This window comes from Gopherus flavomarginatus, chromosome 12 (assembly GCF_025201925.1).
Source record: "Gopherus flavomarginatus isolate rGopFla2 chromosome 12, rGopFla2.mat.asm, whole genome shotgun sequence".
Classification (NCBI taxonomy): Eukaryota; Metazoa; Chordata; order Testudines; family Testudinidae; genus Gopherus; species Gopherus flavomarginatus.
The window spans coordinates 51829398-51850965 of NC_066628.1; the positions used below are offsets into that span (position 1 = coordinate 51829398).

General features: G+C 47.7%; 1 protein-coding gene across 1 annotated transcript in view; it reads right to left on the reverse strand.

The window, feature by feature from the left end:
- The window catches only part of PGS1 (phosphatidylglycerophosphate synthase 1), a 36935-nt gene extending 15369 nt beyond the window's left edge, over nt 1-21566 (reverse strand). The window contains exons 1-7 of the mRNA XM_050919962.1: nt 21442-21566; nt 15102-15359; nt 6035-6224; nt 3945-4022; nt 2777-2876; nt 1827-2016; nt 1071-1249 (exon numbers count right to left, since the gene is read on the reverse strand). Coding sequence (XP_050775919.1) covers nt 1071-1249; nt 1827-2016; nt 2777-2876; nt 3945-4022; nt 6035-6224; nt 15102-15359; nt 21442-21551 — 1105 coding nt within the window. The 5' untranslated portion in view covers nt 21552-21566. The remainder of the gene's footprint in view (nt 1-1070; nt 1250-1826; nt 2017-2776; nt 2877-3944; nt 4023-6034; nt 6225-15101; nt 15360-21441) is intronic.
- Nucleotides 21567-21568: the final 2 nt, after the last annotated feature.

Consider the following 21568-nt stretch of genomic DNA (forward strand, 5'->3'; position numbering starts at 1 on the left):
TAGTCAGTGGGGTGTTAGGCCTGTGAAGGATGAACACACTAAGGAGTCTTACTGTAAAAGACTATTTATCTGATTAGACACAGCAAACAAATATTTGCATGCTACCCGCCAAAAAGAAAGGTTTTTTATCAGACATGTTTGCCTCCACGATTATCCCACACAAAATCAGTCTGCTGGAGGGTTGTCATTGCTCACTGGATCCATCTTCTATTACATTTAGCTTTGGAAGCACCACATCGGAACATTACTGACATTTAAGACACCCTGCTGCCAGGAAGCAGCTTTGCTAGTCGGCAGTTCTTGAACTAGGTTTCCCCATGGAACACGGCAACAGTCCCATGTGCTTTGTACTTGAGACTGTCTTATGGAAGCAGTACTAAACATAAGTCGCAGGGGTCCAATGCTCTGGACAATGCACTGTGCAATACGTATTCCTGTCCACAGCATAAGCTTTACCCACACACACCGTTACCAGAGTACCACATGTCATCTGAAATAGTCTCCCCTCCTGTCTGCCCATTCTTCCACCATAGGGTCCCTGCCTCCTTCCAACTGGGAACTTATCTGAAAGCCAAGAACACATCTGAGTGCAAAACACTCTTCACTGAAAACAGACTGGAGTCATACATACACTCAGGATATTTATAGGGAACTATATTAATATAGCTAAGAATCTTGGAAAGGATACGATCCCTCTTGCTTCAGGGCCTAAATCAATTACTAACTAGTGGGGTTAGGAAGAAATGCACCCTACGGGCTGGTTATTCTATAATTGACTTCTGCGGTTCCTTGCATCTTCCTTTGAAGCAGCTAGTACTGGCTGCTGTCAGAGACAAGATACTGGGCTAGACAGACCTCCAGGCAGATCCAGTCTGGCAATTCCTAGTAATCCTGGTTTTTCAACAGGTGGGATGAAGGGGATTCCCCACACCCAGCTGACCAACATCAAACCCCCAGTGATCCATAAAGTATTTGGAATCAGACCCACCCCATCCATCTCTTCCCATTGTCATTCCCTCCTTCACCTGGACCATATCACCCTCATATTACAGGTCAGACGACTATCATACCTTGGTAAGGATGCACCATCCCCTCCATCATCTGGACTGTATCATCTGACTGTAACTGCAGCGACACATCTCCAATTGCATCCACTAGTTCAGTGAAGAAATCTGCAATCTCAGGAGAGTCCTGCAGGAACACATAGCGGTCCTGCCGATTGGTGAAGTACGAGTCACTCAAGTTTGCACTGGGGAAGGAGAGGAGGGTAAGAATGGCCAGGATAAAGAGCACAACCACACGATCATCACGTATCTCATTGCACAGGCCTAGATACAACTGAAGAATTACAATACAAAATGCTCCAATTTCACTTTTTAAAGAACATTCCCCAACAAGAATGATATTTATTTTTTGTATTATCCTAGCACCTAGGAGCCCTATTCATGGACCTGGACACCACTGCGCTAGGCATGGTACAAACACAGAACAGGATGACCAGCCCAAACAGCTTACAATGCAGCTCCCTAACTCGGTGCAGCTACTGCGGAAGAGAGCCACAAAGCAAGATGCAAAGAGGTTTCCCTCTGAATCCTGGGACAGCTGCAACACCATAGAGCTCACAACGGTACAAGCAGGTTCCAAATGAAAACAATGCTATCAGCATGTGTCTCAAGACCAGCAATATGCATTTTCAGCTCTAACAGTGCTGCTTCTTTACCACATCCCTGACTGGACCTCTCTAACTCTAGTCAGGACAACAGGAATTCCCTCTCACCCAAATGCAGCACAGAATACTTATAAGGATGGAAAGAGGCAGGACTCACCCACTCAGGATCACATTATCATCAAAGAGGTAAACCTTGATGTGCTGCAGCCCGATGGTTTCGTTGAAACGCTCAGGGATTAAGCGTTTGAGAAGCCCACGCAGATTTGGAGTGTGGAAGAGGGATACACGAACTTGCTCTGGAAACCTTCTCAGCAGTGGAAGTAGCATGGTCCGAGAGTTATTCCTGCCTAAAAGAGAGATGGGAATATAGTTATACGTGGAGCCACTTTTCTACCACAACACCAGATCTGCTGGCCAGGACCCCAACAAGAGGGCAAAATAGACACACACCCCTCCCCCACGCTGGAAGCTGCCTTCCCTAGGATCTGTTGATTTATTTGCTTGACATTTTGAGAGGGCTTCTTGTTTTAAGAGAGGATTTATTTGCATTTTATATTAATGTTATCATGATGTAACAAGCATTCCAAGGCCACTGGTGGGTAGGCTTTATAAACTACCTAGCAGGATGGTCACATTCATGCTTCTTCACCTGGCTACACGTAAGACTAACTGAACTGGAGTGAGGATTTAAACACCACCACTTCTGCCAACTTCCAACCCTCCTTTACAAGGTGAAAGAGCAGAAAAGAGGGTGGGGTGGGGAGGGTGGAGCAAATGCCACTGACACAGGAACTGGAGTTGGTGAGGTTGCTTGGTGTAACTGAGGGCAGGATTTGGCTCAGCTATTTTAATGTTCCTGTCATTTATTTTCTGACGTAATACTACCGTGTTGGAAAGTTACCTGAGAATACAAAACTACTGTATTTTGATGACCTGTGGTTCATAGCAAAACAGAGCTGGTTTTAGAAGAGAGAAGATTTTAAACCTTTGGGTCTGATAAGCTGTTTTTTAGAGCAAGGACCTCCAAGCTCATCTGACCAATCCAGTTTGCTTGCTGTAAACGAGCCTTTGAAGTAGGCAGGAGGAGGGACATCCCATAACACCTACCTCGAGATCCCCTTGTGAAATCTAGGAGAATGGAAACTCTGAAGTCAGAGGGCCCACTTGCCTGCAGTGACCTCTCCAGTGTTTCTTCTATGCAATCCACCTGAGGGGAAGAATCACACTGCTCATTACCCAGAGAAAGTGAAACTTTCCAGTGATCAGTCTTTCTGATTTAGACCTAACCTCTTTGGGGCAGTGACTCTGCCTCTTTTTTAATATGTAAAGCATTAACAACATCTCGGGCATCAAAAACAACAAGGGTATAGATTTTGTCTGCACACAAAGCCATGATTCAAGCCTCTGAACTCCAGTTATGCACAGCAGAGAGTTATCCAACCTCACTCCTAGACCAGAGACTTCCACTGCCATCCAAAAGGGGAGGGAGCAGTTCCCATGAGCTGCAGAACCTGTCCTGCTCCTATTATGTGCAGATTAAAGTCCTGTGTACAAGTCTTAAATCAGTTACAGATCCACAGAGGAAGTCAAACAAACCAACATCCAAGACAATCTGCCCACCTGCTGGATTTGTCCTCACAGTGGAATTTGTATTTCAAGCTACAGAATAATTTCAAGGCTCAAGATTTCTGCTCAAAGCTCTTTGTAGAGAAAAGCCTGGTTTCCAGTAGGGAAAGGCAGGGAGCAGAGAAGGTAAAGCAACATGAGGCAAAACAGTGACCTCCCGCTCGCTACGACAGGCTGACAAAAAGTTGTATACATACAGATCACACTCACTGCACCTGCATGCAGTACACAGGGGGCACACAATACAGACTACCACATTAGCATCACTAAAACTTCTTCCATTCTTTCGAAGGCAAGTGCTAATGTGTGGGTACCAGCAACTGCACAGTTGGAGAAAATCTGTGGGAACTGTGCCAATAACTTTTAACCCCATTACCCATCCAGACTCATGGCATGTGACAGTTCCTTAGATCAGTAATAGGTTTACACCACACGATCCCGGAGCCTGTCCCTCAAGTGCCCTTCCGGCATGCCAAGCCCCATGTGCAGTCTGGAGCCATGCTGAAAGGCTCCCAAGCGAGAGGATGGAAGCATAGGGAAAGTCTGAGTCCAGGTGCTCAGATGGACACCCCGCTCCAGCTAGTGCAAAGGTGAATGCACAGGGCACCTACCCAAGTAGGTGTTTTTTCAAGCCTCCATCCACACTTACTAGTTCCTGTTCTAGGAGTCCTGTTCCAAGGTACAGTGAAGCCACCACCACTCGCTGCTTGGCTGCCTTTATCTGTTCCTGAGGACAGTGGAAAAGGAAAACAAGTGCACGTTCACAGGCTGAGCTGTGATTTCATAAACACTCTTGGTTCTGCAGAGAACACCAACTCCCTTTCGTAGTCCTGTCAGCTACAGAATTAAGCCACAGACAAGCAGCAGAGGTGCCCAATGGGACACATTTAACTTCAACCAGTTTAGAGGGGTTTGACTTTCCCTCCTTCAGTGTTACCCAAGTAGTTATTTTTATTCTCTAATTCATAAAGGCACAAATTGCTAAGTATCAAAACAAGAATGTGTGAAAAATAGGCTCTTCCCCATCTGCAAACCCCAACCCCAAACTACCTCACTCAGGTGAAAGTCTGAGAAGGGCATCACAGGCTCTGTCAGATGAACAGGAACATTCTAGCAAGAATATTATACACCTCCCGCCCACAGACATCCATATAGGACAGCAGTTCTCAAATTGTGACCCCAAGGTGGATTGCAACCCCATTTTACTGGGGTCACCAGGGCTGGCATTTGGCAAGCCCAAGCTCCACTTCCTGGGAATGAAGTCCATGGGCTTCTTTGGCTTCAGCCCTGGGTGACAGGACTCAGGCTACAGGCCCCCTGCCCAAGACTGAAGCACTTGGACTTTAGCTTTGGTCCCTCCTCCCCCAGGGCAGCAGGGCTTGGATGGCCTCCAGGTTCTGTCCCCATTTCTGGGGTCGTGTGGTAATTCTTGTCAGAAAGGAGTCGTGGTGCAATGACATTTCAGAACTCCTGATCTAGGGACTCTTCAGGAAAGTCCTTGCGCAGTGCAGTGGGGAAATGCAAGGAGAAAGGCAGGTCTTGGGCGGCCAGGATGCAAATCACGTAGGGGCTTTATAGAACAATTTCAGCACCTTTACAACCACATTCCCATCCAGACATAAGCAGGAAATCAATGCGGCCTCTGGAAAAGTGGGTAACTTGCTCCCTGTAGCTACTACCACTAAGCACTCAGGGCAGAGCCATACTCTGCACCACCTGAACCTTCAACAGAGCGAGAGGTTTTCCTTCTGGGGTCATTTTAACTCCCTTGATTCCTATCCTAATGCTTTGTTTCTGGCCAAGATTCATGCCTTCCCCAGGATTAAGTGACGCTGTACTCCTTGGCCAGGACCAGCCAGTGGAGTTTGGTATTCTTGTCTTCTCCCCTTCAAAGGCTCAAGTTTCCATCGTGCCCAGAAACTGAGCTGCCATGCCTCTGGGCATTAGAGTTTCTAATCTGCCGGGCAGTGCTCCCCCAAGGCCCTGCCCCAGCCCTGCCCCCATCCACCCCTTCCCTCAATGCCCTGCCCCACCCCGCCCCACCCCACCCCTGCCTCTTCCCGCTCCGCATCTTCCCACCCAGTTCTGCCCCGCCCCGAGTGCACTGTGCCCTTGCTCCTCCCCCCCAGCGCCTCCTGATGCCATGAAACAGCTCATTTGCGGCAAGCACGGGGGGCAGGTGCTGATCCATGGGGCTGCAGGTGGGCAGAAGATGCTGGGGGGAGGGAGAGGCATTGATGGGGGGCTCCTGGAGGGTGCTAAGCACCCACCATTTTTTCCTGTGGGTACTTCGCTCACGGAGTCAGTGCCTATGCCTCTGGGTGCTTTCACCTTCCCCACTTGTCCCACACAGAGGTTAAGTGTGGCATTTGCCAGTAGCTTCTCTCCTCCAGCACTAACTTTACAAAGGAAGGCCTGTCTGTGGAAGCTCCTGGAGGTCCCAATGACTCATTCATTGGTACCCCGGTCTGGCCAATTCTGTTCCCCAGTAACTTACAAGTCATAAGGCAATCCTAATACTGTCATTTTAAGAACTCTGCATCCCTACATTTGAGCATTTCTGAAATGTAGGGTTGCTAATTTTAACTGTGACGAGATCCAAACAATCAAACTGAACAAGGAAATTCTCATACCAGCCCTGCTGCATGTCTGAGGAGATACACATTATGGAACCTGCATACCAGCCACTTAACAGCTACCCCCACCTCCCCACATACATGCTGGAAGCACACAACTCACCTTCATGACCTCATAGAATTCAGTCGGGGAGGAGAGCACCTGGATGTGAGAGCTGGAAACCCCAAACTCTGGAACCAGGTTCCTGATCCACTGGAACCTGTGCGCTCCCTCAGGACACACGTAGAACGATGGGGCTGTGACCTTAGAAACCGCGGGGGTGAGCAATGGGGCCAGCAGCAGCCATGATGATCTGGCAAAGAAAAGACAGATTGAGGAATTCTGCATGATGGAACTGCAGTTTTCTACAACCACCATCCAGGTACATGAGCAAAGGATGCATCAGGCGAGGCATTTCCAGTAGACACAGGGAAGTGTTAGTGCTGTTATACAAGGCACTGGAGAGACCTCATCTGGAATACTGATTAATTCAAACTGCAACAGGTCCAGAGAAGAGCTACTAGAGTGATCTGAGGAATGGAAAACCTACCGTAGGAGAGGAGACTCAGAGCTTGGCTTGTTTAGCCTAACCAAACAAAGGCTGAGGGGAGATCTGATCACTCTCTCTAAATACATCACAAGGATAAATATCAGGGAGGGAGAGGAGTTACTTAATTTAAATGCCAATGTGGACACAAGAACAAATGGACAGAAACTTGCCATCAACAAGTTCAGGCTTGAAATTATACAAAGGTTTCTAACCATCAGAGGAGTGAGCTCTGGAACAGCCTTCCAACAGGAGCAGTGGGGGCAAAAAATCTAACTGGTTTCAAGCTTGATAAATTTATGGAGGGATGGTATGATAAGACTGGCTACATACTATTGTAGGCAATCTGCAACTGCTAGCAGCAAATATCTCCAAAGACTGGTGACGAGACACTAGATGGGGAGGACTCCGAGTTACTACAGAGAATTCCTTCTCAGGCGTGTGTCTGGCTGGTCTTGCCCACATGTTCAGGGTCTAATTGAGCGCCATGTTGGGAAGGATTTTTCCCCAAATTGGCAGAGACTCCCAGGGTTTTTCACCTTCCATTGTAGCATGGGGCATGGATCAGTTGCCAGTTTAAACTAGTGTAAATGGTGGATTTTCAGTAACTTGAAGTCTTTAAATCATGATTTGAGGACTTCAGTAACTCAGCCAAAGGTTAAGGGTCTATTTCAGGAGGGATGGGTGAGGTTTTGTGGCCTGCAATGTGCAGGATGTCAGCCTAGATGATCATGATGGTCAATTCTGGCCTTAAAGTCTGTAAGTCTATGCGCACGTCCAGACTAACCCGCGGCATTGGCGGGTTAAAATCGATTGCTCGGGGATCGATATATCGCGTCTAGTCTGGACAAGATGTATCGATCCCCGAGCGCGCTTACATCGATTCCGGAACTCCATCAACCCGAACGGAGTTCCGGAATCGACACGGAGAGCCGCGGACATCGATGCCGCGCCGTCCAGACGGGTGAGTACCTCGATTTTAGAAATTCGACTTCAGCTACGTTATTCCCGTAGCTGAAGTTGCGTATCTAAAATCGATTTTAATACCTAGTCTGGACGTGGCCTATGCAAGTGGGCCTGCAGCATTACACATCTCACTGATGTTAAGACTGCCTTTCACCTCTGTCTGTCACAGCAGCATCAAGCAGAGCTACATGTGGAAGCAGGAAACTCTGAGCAGAGGAAGACAGACCTGAATGTCAGTGACTCCCTTGGATTCCACAAAGGGAGAGGCTCCCTGAGGGGCAGCAGAGCAGACATGCAAAGAGAGGAAGAAAGACAATGAATGGCACTGAGAGCAGAGACACACTAGAGCAGGGGTAGGCAACCTATGGCACACGTGCCAAAGGCAGCATGGGAGCTGATTTTCAGTGGCACTCACACTGCCTGGGTCCTGGCCACTGGTCCTGGGGGCTCTGCATTTTAATTTAATTTTAAATGAAGCTTCTTAAACATTTAAAAAACCTTATGTACTTTACATACAACAATAGTTTAGTTATATATTATAGACTTATAGAAAGAGACCTTCTAAAAACGTTAAAATGTATTACTGGCACGCGAAACCTTAAATTAGAGTAAATAAATGAAGGCGCAGCACAGCACTTCTGAAAGGTTGCTGACCCCTGCACTAGAGTAACTCCTAGGATCCCCCATTCTAACTTAGCTTTCCAAAGGCTCTCTTTATAACCTTACCATGCTCTCTGCCAACTCTGGGACAAGTCACTCATCACTGCCTTTACTACACAAATATCAGCTTCATTGTGGCCAAAACTGTTTTCCGTTCTGTTATAGCTGCTCTGATTTGTGTCGTCGTTCCCCCCCACCCACGCTTCTTATAATCCAATCCAAGAGCTTTATAACTGCTTTCACAACAGTGTGTGGCCTTTAAGACACATTTTTGAATCCACATTTTTAATAAAAACAAGTACTTCAGGACTGATCCAAAACAAAACATATAACACACAAAGCACCCAACACCAGTCTTAGCAAAGCCACTGAATGCATAATGCTGCAAGTCAGAAACACCACAATTCAGGAACTCCCCTCACTGAAAAACCCAGAGAAATCTGCCAAGTGCTGAAATATGCCACAGATAATATAAAGGAGCTGAAAACTGAATGGGAAGAAACTCCAGAGTCACACAGAGCATAAGGAATTGGAAGGAGGAAGTCAAGGTTTCACTCACTGAAGCTGTAAAGTGTAACTGGAAAATGAGTTGCAGGAAACATTTAAAAAAAGAAAGTTTCAAAGAACAGTTCAAACTCCTCATATCTTTGAGGAGTGGTTAGTCCCTCAGGGCCAACATGCAACCCTGTAATTTTGATCTGCCCTGACACACTACATCATCTCATATAAAGAAAATCCTCTTGAGTATTACCAGAACTTTATGAGAAACTCTTCAGTTTTACCACCATCCAAAGCCAAAATGACCACAGGGTCCAGGAAGATAAAATGATTTCACTTACTTACTGCATGATAAAACACTGAATCTTCACAAGGTTGCAAAAGCCCTTGCATAAAAGCCAGACAGTTTGCAACGGCATTTCCCAAAAAATCCAACAGTTTGTGACTGCCTATTCATCGCAATGGAGTCAGCTTGTACAAGAATTCCTAGCAGATCATGCAGACTGAACTTTAACTTAGCAACCATGAACTGCAGTAATTTGATCTTGAAGAGGAATGGAAACTTTCCCCAAAGGAAAGACATTTTAAAGCATCTCCCTAGCCATTTCCAAAAGCAGCTACTATGTAAAATGCATTTTTAAGATATTCATCTGCATCCTATAGGAGCTGAGCAGCACCATGCAAGCACACAGGTCTTTATTTACTATGTCCTGCAGCATGACCTACACAGATACAGGCTGAGCAGAGACCCACTGTGATGGCAACAGACTTATCACTGAAGCCAGCTGGGAAATAGGAGGTATCAGGAAGCTCACACTGCCCAAGTTCACATTGATATGCAGAAATGCTTCACGCACAGGTATAAGGCATGGAGAGCCACAATGAAGACAGCACTACAAGCTACTCTTGTACCAGAAAGGTTCATTGACCCCTACAATTATTCCATATGAAGTGGGGGCAGCAAATTTTACATGCAACATGACAGCAACTAGCAAATCACACAATCGAGGATGAATATTTTCCTCACTAGACTGCTGGCCAAGCCTGACGCAAACTGCATTTCCCAAATGACATGACAATGGCCTAGAATCAAGTTTCAAAAGGAAATTTTTCAATACCATTTTTGAGATTTCAAGGAAGTTGTTTCACTGCAGAAAGTCTGAAGACCGAATTTAAACTATCCTCCTCCATAAAAAGCCCAGAACTAGGTATGGCTTAATAAATACTCTTCTGGAAGTTCTTTGCCACTGTGGGAAAGATTTTACTTTATACCAGGTTCTCTGTGTGTGTTGATAGGCATTGGCTGCCATTTGTAATCTTCTCTGATGCCTCTAAGATTAAAAATAAAATGTGTAAGTGCACCACTTGATCTCTGTAAGACAGATTTAATGTTTATAATTTATCTGAGGTGGAGACTACAGGATTTTATAAATGGGGCTACAAAACCCTTCAAAGTGAATACAAATTTGGCACTAATCAACTGTAACTAGCAGCACTGTATGGAAGCAGATACCTCTACCCACAGACCACTGAAAGTAGCTCAGGCAACTACCTGTGAATCATCCTAAGAATGTTCTGCACATACAGCCATTGGAACCCTAAGTTAAGGAGAAACCACTAGAACCCACATTTCCAACAAACCAATAGTGTCCAAGAACAGACAGAAAAAGCTTTCAAGTCAGTCAAACAAACAATGCCGAACTAATCTGAAAAAGAAAACAGAACTAGCAGAGGTAAAACTGAATCTTTTCTGCATAAAATCTATTCCCTATTTATAGATGGGAGTTTTTCTGGACATTCTATTTTTAAGAATTGTGGTTTTGTCATGCAGACTTGTACATACTAGAGGGAACTCAGATGCTACGATTCACTATAAAACCTCAGCTACAGTACAGGAAATGAACTGAAACTGCAGAATCCAGCTCAGTCCTTTCACTCACATGGAAGTCACCACACAGTGGGATCTGCAAATTGCTCTTGCCCTGAAATTCAGCACTTGGGTATATACTGGTTTTTTTCTTTTACAGAGCTTTAAGGGTCAATGGCTGAGTCTGAAAACTGATTTGGTGGTTAAAACACTGATGCAGCCAACAAGCAGAGAAGCCTGAGAGCAACTTCTTTGAACTGCCAAGACCAAGCAACAGTGTGATGCTAAACATATGGCCTATTCTTTTCTTCCCAGACTCTTGCTTTCTCTGTTTTAAGTCCACCAAGGAGAGAAGCAAGCCACACTCTCACTGGAGTCTATAAGGTCACTTCAGCATTCACAGGTCAGCCTGCTGCTCATCTCCCACCCACTAGAAAAGTATCAGTCAAAGAAGATGCCAGGAGACCAGGAAGGGTAAAGCAGCACACAGGTTGAAAAATGAAAAAAGTCACGTGTGCACTGGCTCACGCTGTAAAAGTTGTACAGTAACTCCTCATTTAACATTGTCCCACTTAACATTGTTTCAATGTTACATCCCTGCTCAATTAGGGAACATGCTCATTTAAAGTTGTGCAATGCTCCCTTATAACATCGTTTGGCTGCCTGCTTGTAAGATTCTGTGGAAAAGCAGTGACTTTACAAGCGAGCACTGCACAAATTCTGCTTCTCAGCCTCCTCCCCCTCCCTCTCAGTGCTTCACCCACAGCTAAACAGCTCTTTGGCAGCGCTTAGGACTTTCTGGGAGGGAGGGGCAGCAGCAGGGAAGCGCTGCATCTCTGCTCCTCCCCCTCTCTCCCAGAAAGTCCTAAGCGCCGCCAAACAGCTGGGGGGGGGGGGTGCCAGCAGGGCAACAACAACAACAAAAACTCACCAAGAGCTGGTGGCCGAGGAAAAAACAAACAAGAGCTGCCAGAGCATAGGAAAAACTGGTGGGGGCTGAGCACCCACCGGCAGCTCCATGCCCCGTCCCCCACACCAGCTCACCTTTGCTCTGCTCCACCTCCCCTGAGCTGGCTGCCACGTCCTGCTTCTCCCCACTCCCTCCAGCGCTTGCGCTGCCATACAGCCGATTAGCGCAAGCCTGGGAGGGAGGTGGGAGGAGAAGGAATGCGGTGTGCTTGGGGAAGGAGGGGGGATTTGGAGAGGGATACAATGGGGGGAGGGGCAGGGTCGGGGGAGGGCTGGGGGACACGGGACAAACAAGTAAATATCGGGACAGTCCCGATAAAATCAGGATGTCTCATCACCATAGCTGCTGCAAAGGTGCTTCCTAGCGTCCTTGCCTGCAGCAGGCTGTGCCTGTGTGGGGTAAGCCAGGGGCACTTCCCAACCACAGTACAGTACTGTACATTATACAGTATAATGCCTTGTGTCTGCCCCCAAAAAATTTCCTTGGAACCTAACCCCCCGCTTTTACATTAAATCTTATGGGACAATTAGATTCGTTTAACATTGTTTCACTTAAAGTTGCATTTTTCAGGAACATAACTACAACGTTAAGTGAGGAGTTACTGTACTGTTAGAAAAACAAAACACCACCATGAGATACTTGTGAGAATTGTTAAGTGAAATGAAAGTTTCAATGATTCACAGGATAAGAAGATACCCCTCCCCAAACAAAACTTAATATATTAAAAATACCAGGAATTAAGTAGACTAAATACAAGAAAGAGACATGCACCCTTTTGCCCAGGAGACAACATGGACAGCTAATACTCGAGTTGCTTTGCAAACCAGATTTAATGCATCCAACCACTTTTTCAGCAATTAATTCTTCATGGAAATTGGCAACAGAAATTGTGGCTTGGTTGTCACTTAAGAAATCTTTATGTAACTTTTAAGTATCAAGAGATGGCAAACAATGAGAGGAACTCGTTTTTCACCATCTCCTGATAATAAATCTTTAAGTAAGTTTTACTGTACCCAAGTGAATTAGTGAGAACAGAATAGTCAGAACATCTGTGGAGACAAGGTCAAGTAGTTATGAGAATGCAACAAACTTCCTGTAATACGAGCAGCAGATGGTCTTTCCCAAATAATGCATGACTCACAACTATCAAAGACAATTTAAAGACTTTAAAATTCTTCTTCGTCATGCATCTGATGAAGTGGGTATTCACCCACGAAAGCTTATGCTCCAGTACATCTGTTAGGCTTTAAGGTGCCATAGGACTCACTGTTGCTTTTTACAGATCCAGACTAACATGGCTACCCCTCTGATACTTTAAAATTTGTGTACATTGCAAAAAGGCGTCATCATTCAGTATCTTCAAAAAAAAAAAAGAGTCCCAATGTATTTAGTAGCAGTTATTCCTAGTGCTGGCACTCAGTCTCCAACTGGATGGTGTAGGTATCTAACAGAAATACACTGGTGGAAAAGTAGCCAACTCGCCAATTACTACAAAATGACACCACATGTTAAAAAAGCAAGAGTCTTCAGCAAGATTCATTCTATCTGATGCCTCCATTTAGTGGATGAATGAAGAAAATGGACGCCCTACACATCTCGTGTAAGTGGACGGCTGCTGAGGGTTACTGTTTAAACATATAATAACTACACTCCTATCGTACAAGTACCAATATTTTTAGTGAGGAGCTTTTCCTGCCCCTGCTATGCTAATTGTAGAGCATTATTAGCAGGAGATTTCTGCTGAAGTCGAAGTTCATCTGAACTTGAGAACAACATAATATATGGTATTCTACAAGAATTTATGGCTGCAGAGCTTGGAATGTCAGTATGCAATCTGCCCACAGTAAAAGGGCAGCAAGTGGCCATCTTATGCTCCAACACAAGAGAGCAAAAGGGTAGAGGATGAACCACAACATGGCTCTAATTCAGCAATCACTTCTTTATACTCAGTTTAGATGCAAAAATGTTAAAGATACAGACACAAAATGCTGTACCTAACTTCAGGGCAAATGAAAAAATTAAAGAAAACTGGAAGCCTCCCTTCAAGACACGGATATAATTTGATAATATAAGGAATATTGGCTTTTCTTAATATGGATCAGATTTGGAGACTGTGCATGGAATTATCCCAGATGAAATATCTCAGAAAGCAGGTGAATAAGACATACATGGTGCCAGAAAAGAGGTAATTGCTACAGGGCTTTGTTTCAAAACTGTGCCATCTACAGTGAGGCAGCTGGCCTGTGCTCTGTGAATGCTGCAGTTATAATTCCCCTCAGTAATAATTTATATCCTGAGACTTTGCATTGTCTTTTTTTGGGGGGGGGGGCAGGGGGAGAGGGGGGGCGGGGGTTGTCATTCAATAACAGGAGGCTGCTCTGAAAACAGTAAGTTCTCAAGAGACTGTGACAATGCAGAATCTTGCAGATTTGTCTTTAGATTGGCTGGAAGCTGTACAATATTGTAACTTCTTTTCAAACTAAATATTTGCTCAAGAATCCAAACAAGATTCCAACTGAAGTCAGGCATATGCTTTCCTAAATTGAATTTCCTTTTCTTGATCTTTCCAGAGAAAGTCATCTTCCACAAGATTAGGCCAGTAGCTCTCAAAGTGGGCTTCCTGGTGGTCTGCCAAAGGAATGAATTTAATAACTAGCAGAATGGGCTGTTGCGAATGGAAGGCAAGTGTTACTAAGGAATCCACAGAATGAAAGAGTTGGAGATGCCATGGATTAGGCCAAACCTGGGAGTCCAAAAAGATCACATCATTATTCTGCCCTACTCTAGAGGGATTTTTGTTAGCTATGCGTAAATTTGGAATTTGAGAGGATACTGAGTTTTTAGTCAAAAGACACTGCAAGAAGCTACAGAGATAGAGATCAGGAGCAGGAACACACATGCCAGATAAAATAAACACTGATCTGTAGCCCAAAACAATCAGATCCTTTCAGAGTTTAAAAGAGAAGTAATTCTTTTCCCATCACCCATTAGTTTGCATAACCTGGTGCTACAGATTTCTGTTTATTACTAGGGACAGCGAGCATCAGCAGTGTCCCAACAAAGAATGGTCTCAGGTTTCTGGACTACTCTGCACTCCAGAGGATCAGCTAAGGCATCAAATACACTCAGTATAAGGACCTGAAAAGAAAGAAATGCAGACACTAAGGCTATGATTTTGAAACAAATATTTAGTAAATTTCACAGCAGAGTTGTGAGGAAAAAGAAATCAAGTCACAGAAAGGGCAAAGCTGGAGAGCAAGACCACTGCCCCGAAGCAGCTCCTCGCTCTGGGTGTCACAAGCAGGCGCATGGGGTCACAGAGCCACTCAGGTGCGGCTGGTCTCCCCTCCATCAGTGGAGAGGGAAGGGTGGGCAAGGCAAAGCCAGCGACATTTGCTGGGGGGTCAAATCAAAGGCGCGTTCACAGACTCCATTGGCACGGGGCCCGTGATAGAACCGCAGCCTCACTCACAACGCGCCGTCCCGCGCTCTCCGGGCCCCTCAGACGCGCCCCGGCGGCAGGTGGCATGTCCCGCCCCCCCGCTGCCTACCCAACGCTTCCATGGGCCGCCAGCCGCGTCCGCCCCGCCCCGCCCCAGGAGCCGGCCACACCTCCCCGCGCCAGCGTCGGGCCCTCGCCGCTTTGCGAGACCGGCCGGCGCCCCCCGCCCCCGGCTCTTACCTCCGCGAGCGCCGGTGCCGGCCGAGGGACAGCCGGTCCGAGAGGCGCCCGAGCAGCGCGGCCAGGCCCAGCCTCCCCTGAGGAAGCAGGCCCAAGAGCCGCCGCCACAACACGGGACCGCCGGCCGCCGCCATGGAGACTGTGCTACTGCCGCTTCCGGCCGCCGCCATGGAAACCTCGCTACTTCCGCTTCCGGCCGCCGCCATGGAAACCTCGCTACTTCCGCTTCCGGCCGCCACGGGACGAACAAGCCACCGCCTCCAAAAGCGAAAACTTTATTTGGGGCGCGAGGCACGGACACGGCCCCTCGCGGGTAGCCGGGCCCAGCCCGCCCCCCCCCCCGAGCCGGGGACCCAGGGGCCGCCTGGCTCCGCGTCCCCCGGGGGTGTCAGGGCGCGGCGGGCTGGGCCGGCAGCCCCTTCCACAGGCCCGGTGCTCGGCGCTGCCAGAGTCTCCGTGCTGGCGCTGACTGCCCACCCAGCGCTATGAACCGGGACACGTGGCCGGGAGGGCGGGGCGGGGCGGACGAGAGAAGGTCACAGGCAGTGCACCGCACCTATGGAACTCACTGCTGCGGGAATGACCGTGCACCTTCGCTGTGCGCAGCCCTCCTGGGACAACAATAGCATCACACCCTGTTTGGCAACAAAATACCGTTCCTCTGGGGATTTCCAGGGCAGGAGTGCCAGAAGCAGCACAGGAGCTGATTTTCAGTTGCACTCACACTGCCTGGGTCCTGGCCACTGGTCTGGGGGGGGGGCTCTGCATTTTAATTTAATTTTAAATGAATCTTCTTAAACATTTTTAAAACCTTATTTACTTTACAACAATAGTTTAGTTATATATTATAGACTTATAGAAAAAAACAGGAGTACTTGTGGCACCTTAGAGACTAACAAATTTATTTCAGCATAAGCTTTCGTGAGCTACAGCCCACAAAAGCTTATGCTCAGATAAATTGGTTAGTCTCTAAGGTGCCACAAGTACTCCTGTTCTTTTTGCACATACAGATTAACACAGCTGCAACTCTGAGACTTATAGAAAGAGACCTTCTAAAAGCATTAAAATGTATTACTGGCACGTGAAACCTTAAATTAGAGTGAATAAACGAAGACTCAGCACAGCACTTCTGAAAGGTTGCTGGCCCCTGTTCTAGATTGTAAGGTCACTAGGATATGGACTGTCTTGCTACTCAGTGCTAAGCACATTGAAGGCACTTTTAATAATAATGCATCATTCACTGCTATCTAGGTACAGGAAAGTTGGTTTGTTTGCCTGGGTAGTGGGTTTACAGCAGGACAACAGTGTCTGCTGAAAGGAAGCAGATGTGCACATGAAGTATAGAAGTAACCTGACCTTGCAGTTATTACACAGACAAAATTCCCATTGACATTTGGGGCAGTTTTACCTACATCACAAATGCTGAAGTGTGAACGGGTTCACCTAGCAGAGGGAGGTGTGAACGTGAATTCTGAGCATTACAAGTCAAACAAAAATGTCTTGAAACCCTACTCATCTGTGCTGCATTGTCACCATTGATCTCCAAGGGGCTCAGCAGGGATCCTGAGATCTTTGTCTTCTGAGTGCCAGAGCCAGAATGCCTGGCCACTTTGGGGCCATGCCAGCCTCTACACCTTCCCTTTCAATCCTCTCCTCATTTTCCAAATAAATAAGCAGAAGGCAATATTGCTTCAGGCAGCATGTCTGAGAACATTCCCTGTACTGAAACCAGAGAATGAAAATCTTTCCACAGTAAGACACTTTTGTAAGGAACCGCTGGGCTCTTTACAGTGTCCGTGGATACCGTCTGATCCAGAAAAAGCATGAAATCCTGAGTTAGGGCTGCTGCTGCCAAAGTGTCTGTGATTCACCCCCAAGGCAAAACCAACACAAATAACAGCCGGAAAGACACCCTGCCCAGCAGCTGTTGGCTTTCAGATTTAGGCCCCATCTGGCTTATGCCCATGAGTATTTGACCAAAACCAACATTTAATTTTTATTTTTTTTTTAAATCAAAGCATAGTGTTGCCTTTCCTCATACCCTACCATTGTCTCTGCCATATCTGGCAGCTGGACCCTAGAATCAGTCAGCTGCTGGAGTCCCATCCTCATAGCTAGATTTACTTTGTGCACACATGTCCTACACATTACTGCTGCCCAAATTTGGACTGGGGTCCTTCTGGGGGGCATAATCTGCCACTTTCTCACATAAAAGCGTGGTCTCCTGTCAAGGTCTATGGGGGAGACATACTCAGATTTCTCTGCCCCCAGTCCCATATCAGTCCATATTTGAGCATGCAGTTTGGGACCCAAGTCTAAGATGGCTACATGTGGATGATGCTCTTTAATATTTCACAGAGTTCCCCTGAAGTGATCAGAACACTAAGGTGCTCAGGTACCACAGTGATGACCATGGACTAAAAACCTGTAGTAGAATACATTTTGCAACAGCTCCTCTAAAGCTGATAAATGTTGTCTTGTGTGATGGGCAAGATAAAACGCACTTCCTCCATGCGCTCTGAAACCTGAAATTCTCCATCCCATCAAAGCTTTGATTTTCCCAAAAGGGCTTTGCCAGGTCACCACTGGAATAGAAAACTTCTCAACATGGAAACAAAAGGATTTAAGAAAATCCCAGAATGGAACTCAGTGTCCTGCCGATGGGATGGGAACTGTCCTTTGGGCAGAGGTTGTGTGTCACAGTGTTCTCTCTCTCAGAGGGCCCTGCTTGCAGAATCTCCACACCAGCAGGGGCGGCTCCAGGCACTAGCACGCCAAGCGCGTGCCTGGGGCGGCAAGCCATGGGGGGGGGTGCTCTGCCAGTCGCCGCGAAGGCGGCAGGCAGGTTGCCTTCGGCGGCATGCCTGCGGAGGGTCCGCTGGTCGCGCGGCTTCAGGGACCTCCCTCAGGTGTGCCGCCGAACCCGCAGGGCCGGGGACCTCCCGCAGGCAAGCCACCGAAGGCAGCCTTCCTGCCGTGCTTGGGGCGGCAAAATACCTAGAGCCGCCCCTGCACACCAGCACAGTGGAGTGTCAGTTTGGCTGCTGAATTGTTCTCCTCTTGGATTGTTTCTCTGTGTCTGTTAGGTCAGTTTCTCTATTGCTTGTCCAGAGCCAAGTCCACCATTTAGTCCCCAAAAGAGGCAGCCAGGGAGAGGCTTGGTTCAGTTTCTGGCTGATGGTGCAGAGGACAGATGAAAGTCTGTGATACAGGGCCTTGTGGAAGACCCCCGTCTGCCTGGGGGGAGGGAAAGGAGAACGAGTTCACTGGGGAAAGAGCACAATCTGCTCTTGTGGGTTTTATTTTCCTACTTATATTTTAAATTGTCCAGAATCTTGTCATCTGAGATGCTATTGCCCAACAGCCTCTTACTCAGCACTCAGCCACACAGGCAGCAGCTCCAAGGAGCCATAGGAAGCTCATTTTCGATAAATGAACATGTCCTCCCTGCAGCCAGGTTTCTGGAACAGAATCCCTTTAGATGGGGCTTCTTGTTTGTTTTCCTGTCTCTGCGCTTGTAAACTGCAGGCAGATAAATGAAGCTCTCTTGATATCAAGGGAATCTCAGCAGTTTGTGGCATGGCAGGCAGCCAGGAGCTGCTCTGGAGCCTTCTACACAAGTCATCCTTTGGCAGATAGTGCAGGGAAACACAAGTATCTAATCAGGTTACTTCAGAGGGAATTCCCAGCGTTCAGGGCTCCAGAAGCTGTCAGGGCAGAGCAGGATTTACAGTACATGAGTGTTATCGGGACTATCCTGAAAAGCCTAGTTTCCCTAAGGTCTGACCTGCATCCTCTGCCCCAAATCCCTGTCCTGGACCTCAACACACACCTCCACCCCGTTATTCCAACCCTAATTCTCCCTCATGCACTCACAGGCCTGCCAGTGCCCCTCAGGCCTGACAAGCAGCATTCCCTGTTTCCAATCCCAGGCCACACCCAACATCCAGACATCAGGGTGGGGAGTGCTGCTAGCCTGCATTCTTGGGGAGGTGCAGCCCTGATTGTCAGACACTGTGCATGTGTCACATGCAGTCAGAGGTCAGTCTGCAAGGAGCTATGGGCCTCTCCCCATGCCTTTGATCAAGGTCTTGAAGAAACTAGTCAAAACATGAACAGTTGTATTGGCACAAAGGGGGAAGGGCTCATTGTCTGTGGCAGGCAGGAGGCAGCTGGGCTTGGAGACTTTCCCTGACCCATATATTTGTGTAGGACTTTACAAATTGTGCTTTGAATCTTCAGCCTCCAGCAGGAAGCCTCGGCCCTGATCCCCCGGTCACCTCACCCAAAGGAAGCGGATTGTTGAGGCAGGTTCATTTCTTTAGCATAAATGACACTTCCAGGTTTCTTGAATCTGTGACTGACATTGATAGAAGTGAAGCTGCCTGTCAGGGATAGGGTAAATTTGGGCCTAAAACATGGGAGGGGCCACTTGCAGCCTCCTCAGGCATCAGGCTGGGGAGGGTGAGAACAGTCCATGAATTCCAAAGAGGAATCCCTGAGGTGGCATCCAGGGCTGAGGTGTGCTCAGCCTGCGGCAGGGAGCTGGCCATCCGCCATGCACACAGAAGGCATGCTCCTATCTCGGAAGGTCTCCCCTACCTCTCTAACGATGGGGGAACCCCAGCCCTAAGGCTGGTTTCAGGAGAGAGCACGGTACATTGGTCCTCAGTTCCACCCAGCTGCAGAGTCAGATCTAGCATTCAGCCAATGGGACTGGGCTTCTTTTCCCCAGCAGCCCCTCCCCTCATCCTCCCCGCTGCAGAGTGGAGCCTGGCACTGCCGGCAGGGGCTCTCTGCCACCCAGAGCCTTCTGGCTCCTCCTTCCCTTGGATTTCACCACTCCTGCTTTAGGCAGAGTTCCAGGACTCGTTTGCATTTCAGACCAGCTGGTTCACCACAGCCTCACTTCCCAGAACTACTCCTTTTGTGTTTATTCCTGACTGGCAGCAGCTCCAGGGCAAATGATACTATTTAAAACAGAGTCCACTGACAACGTGTGTGTTGTTTGTATGGTCAAAGTTGACAACTGCCAAAATTAAAGTTTTAGACCCAGCTGAGAAGCCAGCTATCCTCATCTGCCTGCCTGCAAATCCTCCAAGAGACAAGGTGGGGGAAGTCAGGTATTTTATCTGCGCAGCTTCTGTTGAAGAGAGACCAGCTTTCTCTCCCAGCAGGAACTGGTGGTCCAATGAAAGATGTGACCTCACCCACCTTGTCTCTCTAATACCCTGAGACTGACACAGCAACTACACTAAATCCTCAAGCAAATGGGGAACATTGGGGGACCTGCCTCCCAGAGACCTCCTGGCCCTTCCCCTTCCAACAGCATCTGGCCAGCTTGACCTGCCAGCAAAGTGTATTTGAATTCTTCGAAGGAGTCGTTGGCCCCTGCCTGTGGTCTGGTCCCTTCTAACTGGGGCTGGAGAACCCGTCAGACCAGATTCTGTGCTAGGCCTAGGAAGAGGCATAGCCTGGGGAACGAGGGGATCCTGGGCTGCTCTAATAGTGGCTTGGCTTCCTAGGTGTAAACTGCTCCAGACACGTCCCCTCCTGCCCTCTGCCACTCCTATGCTGAGGGCTGGCACACCACTGCCTATGCCACAACTGCACTGCAGAGCATCCCCAGGGGCCAGCTCTATATAGTAGCTGAGCCCAGAATCAAGCCTTTAATTTTGATAGGACTATCAAGCTAACCTTTGCTCTGTCATTCCTCTCTCCTCTCCACTGACTGAGGCACTTTAAGTGCTGCTGCACATCCAGTTGTTGAATAATCCAGTAACCTGACCTCTTTCTCAGAGCCCCAGGGGCGTTTAATCATGTTGGGGAGAGTTTCACCCTCATTGTTCCCAAATGTTAAATCAGGGTTTTTTCCTTCCCTGCAGCTCTTCTGGGAAGTGCAAATGAGGTTAACGGTGGCCTGGAATGTTGTACTTGAACTAAACTTCAGAGCCATCAAGACATTTGATCCACAAACCTTTCCATAACAGATTAGTAACTCCCTTCCCCTCCCAGCAGCGGGGCTGAGGGCATGGCAATTCCTCCCAGATGAACTCGCTGGAATTTTTGATCTCATGCCTGCTTCTGCAGCACATTCTGCATCCTAGTGGGGAATCCTCAGCCGAGGACAGAGGTCAGTGTCCTTTGAGTGGCGGCAGCATAAGGAGCTGTCTATCAGGGAAAGAGCCAGGAGGGTTCTCCAAGGCAGTTTTTGTTTGTACTTTGGTTCTTCCACTACATCCTGCCATATGCTGTAATTTGGGGGTGGGGGGTATAAACTGCAATTGGTTTGCTGCGCTAGAGGCTGGTGGACAAACAAATTCATCTTTTGGGAGCTCACCTCAAAACTTTGGAGCTCCAGCCACACCAGCTATCTTTGTCCACCTCCAGCGCCGCTTTCCACACAGGGCACTCAAAGCACTTTGCAAACATTGCTGAATTAGCCTCCATCCCCGGAAAGCGTTAGC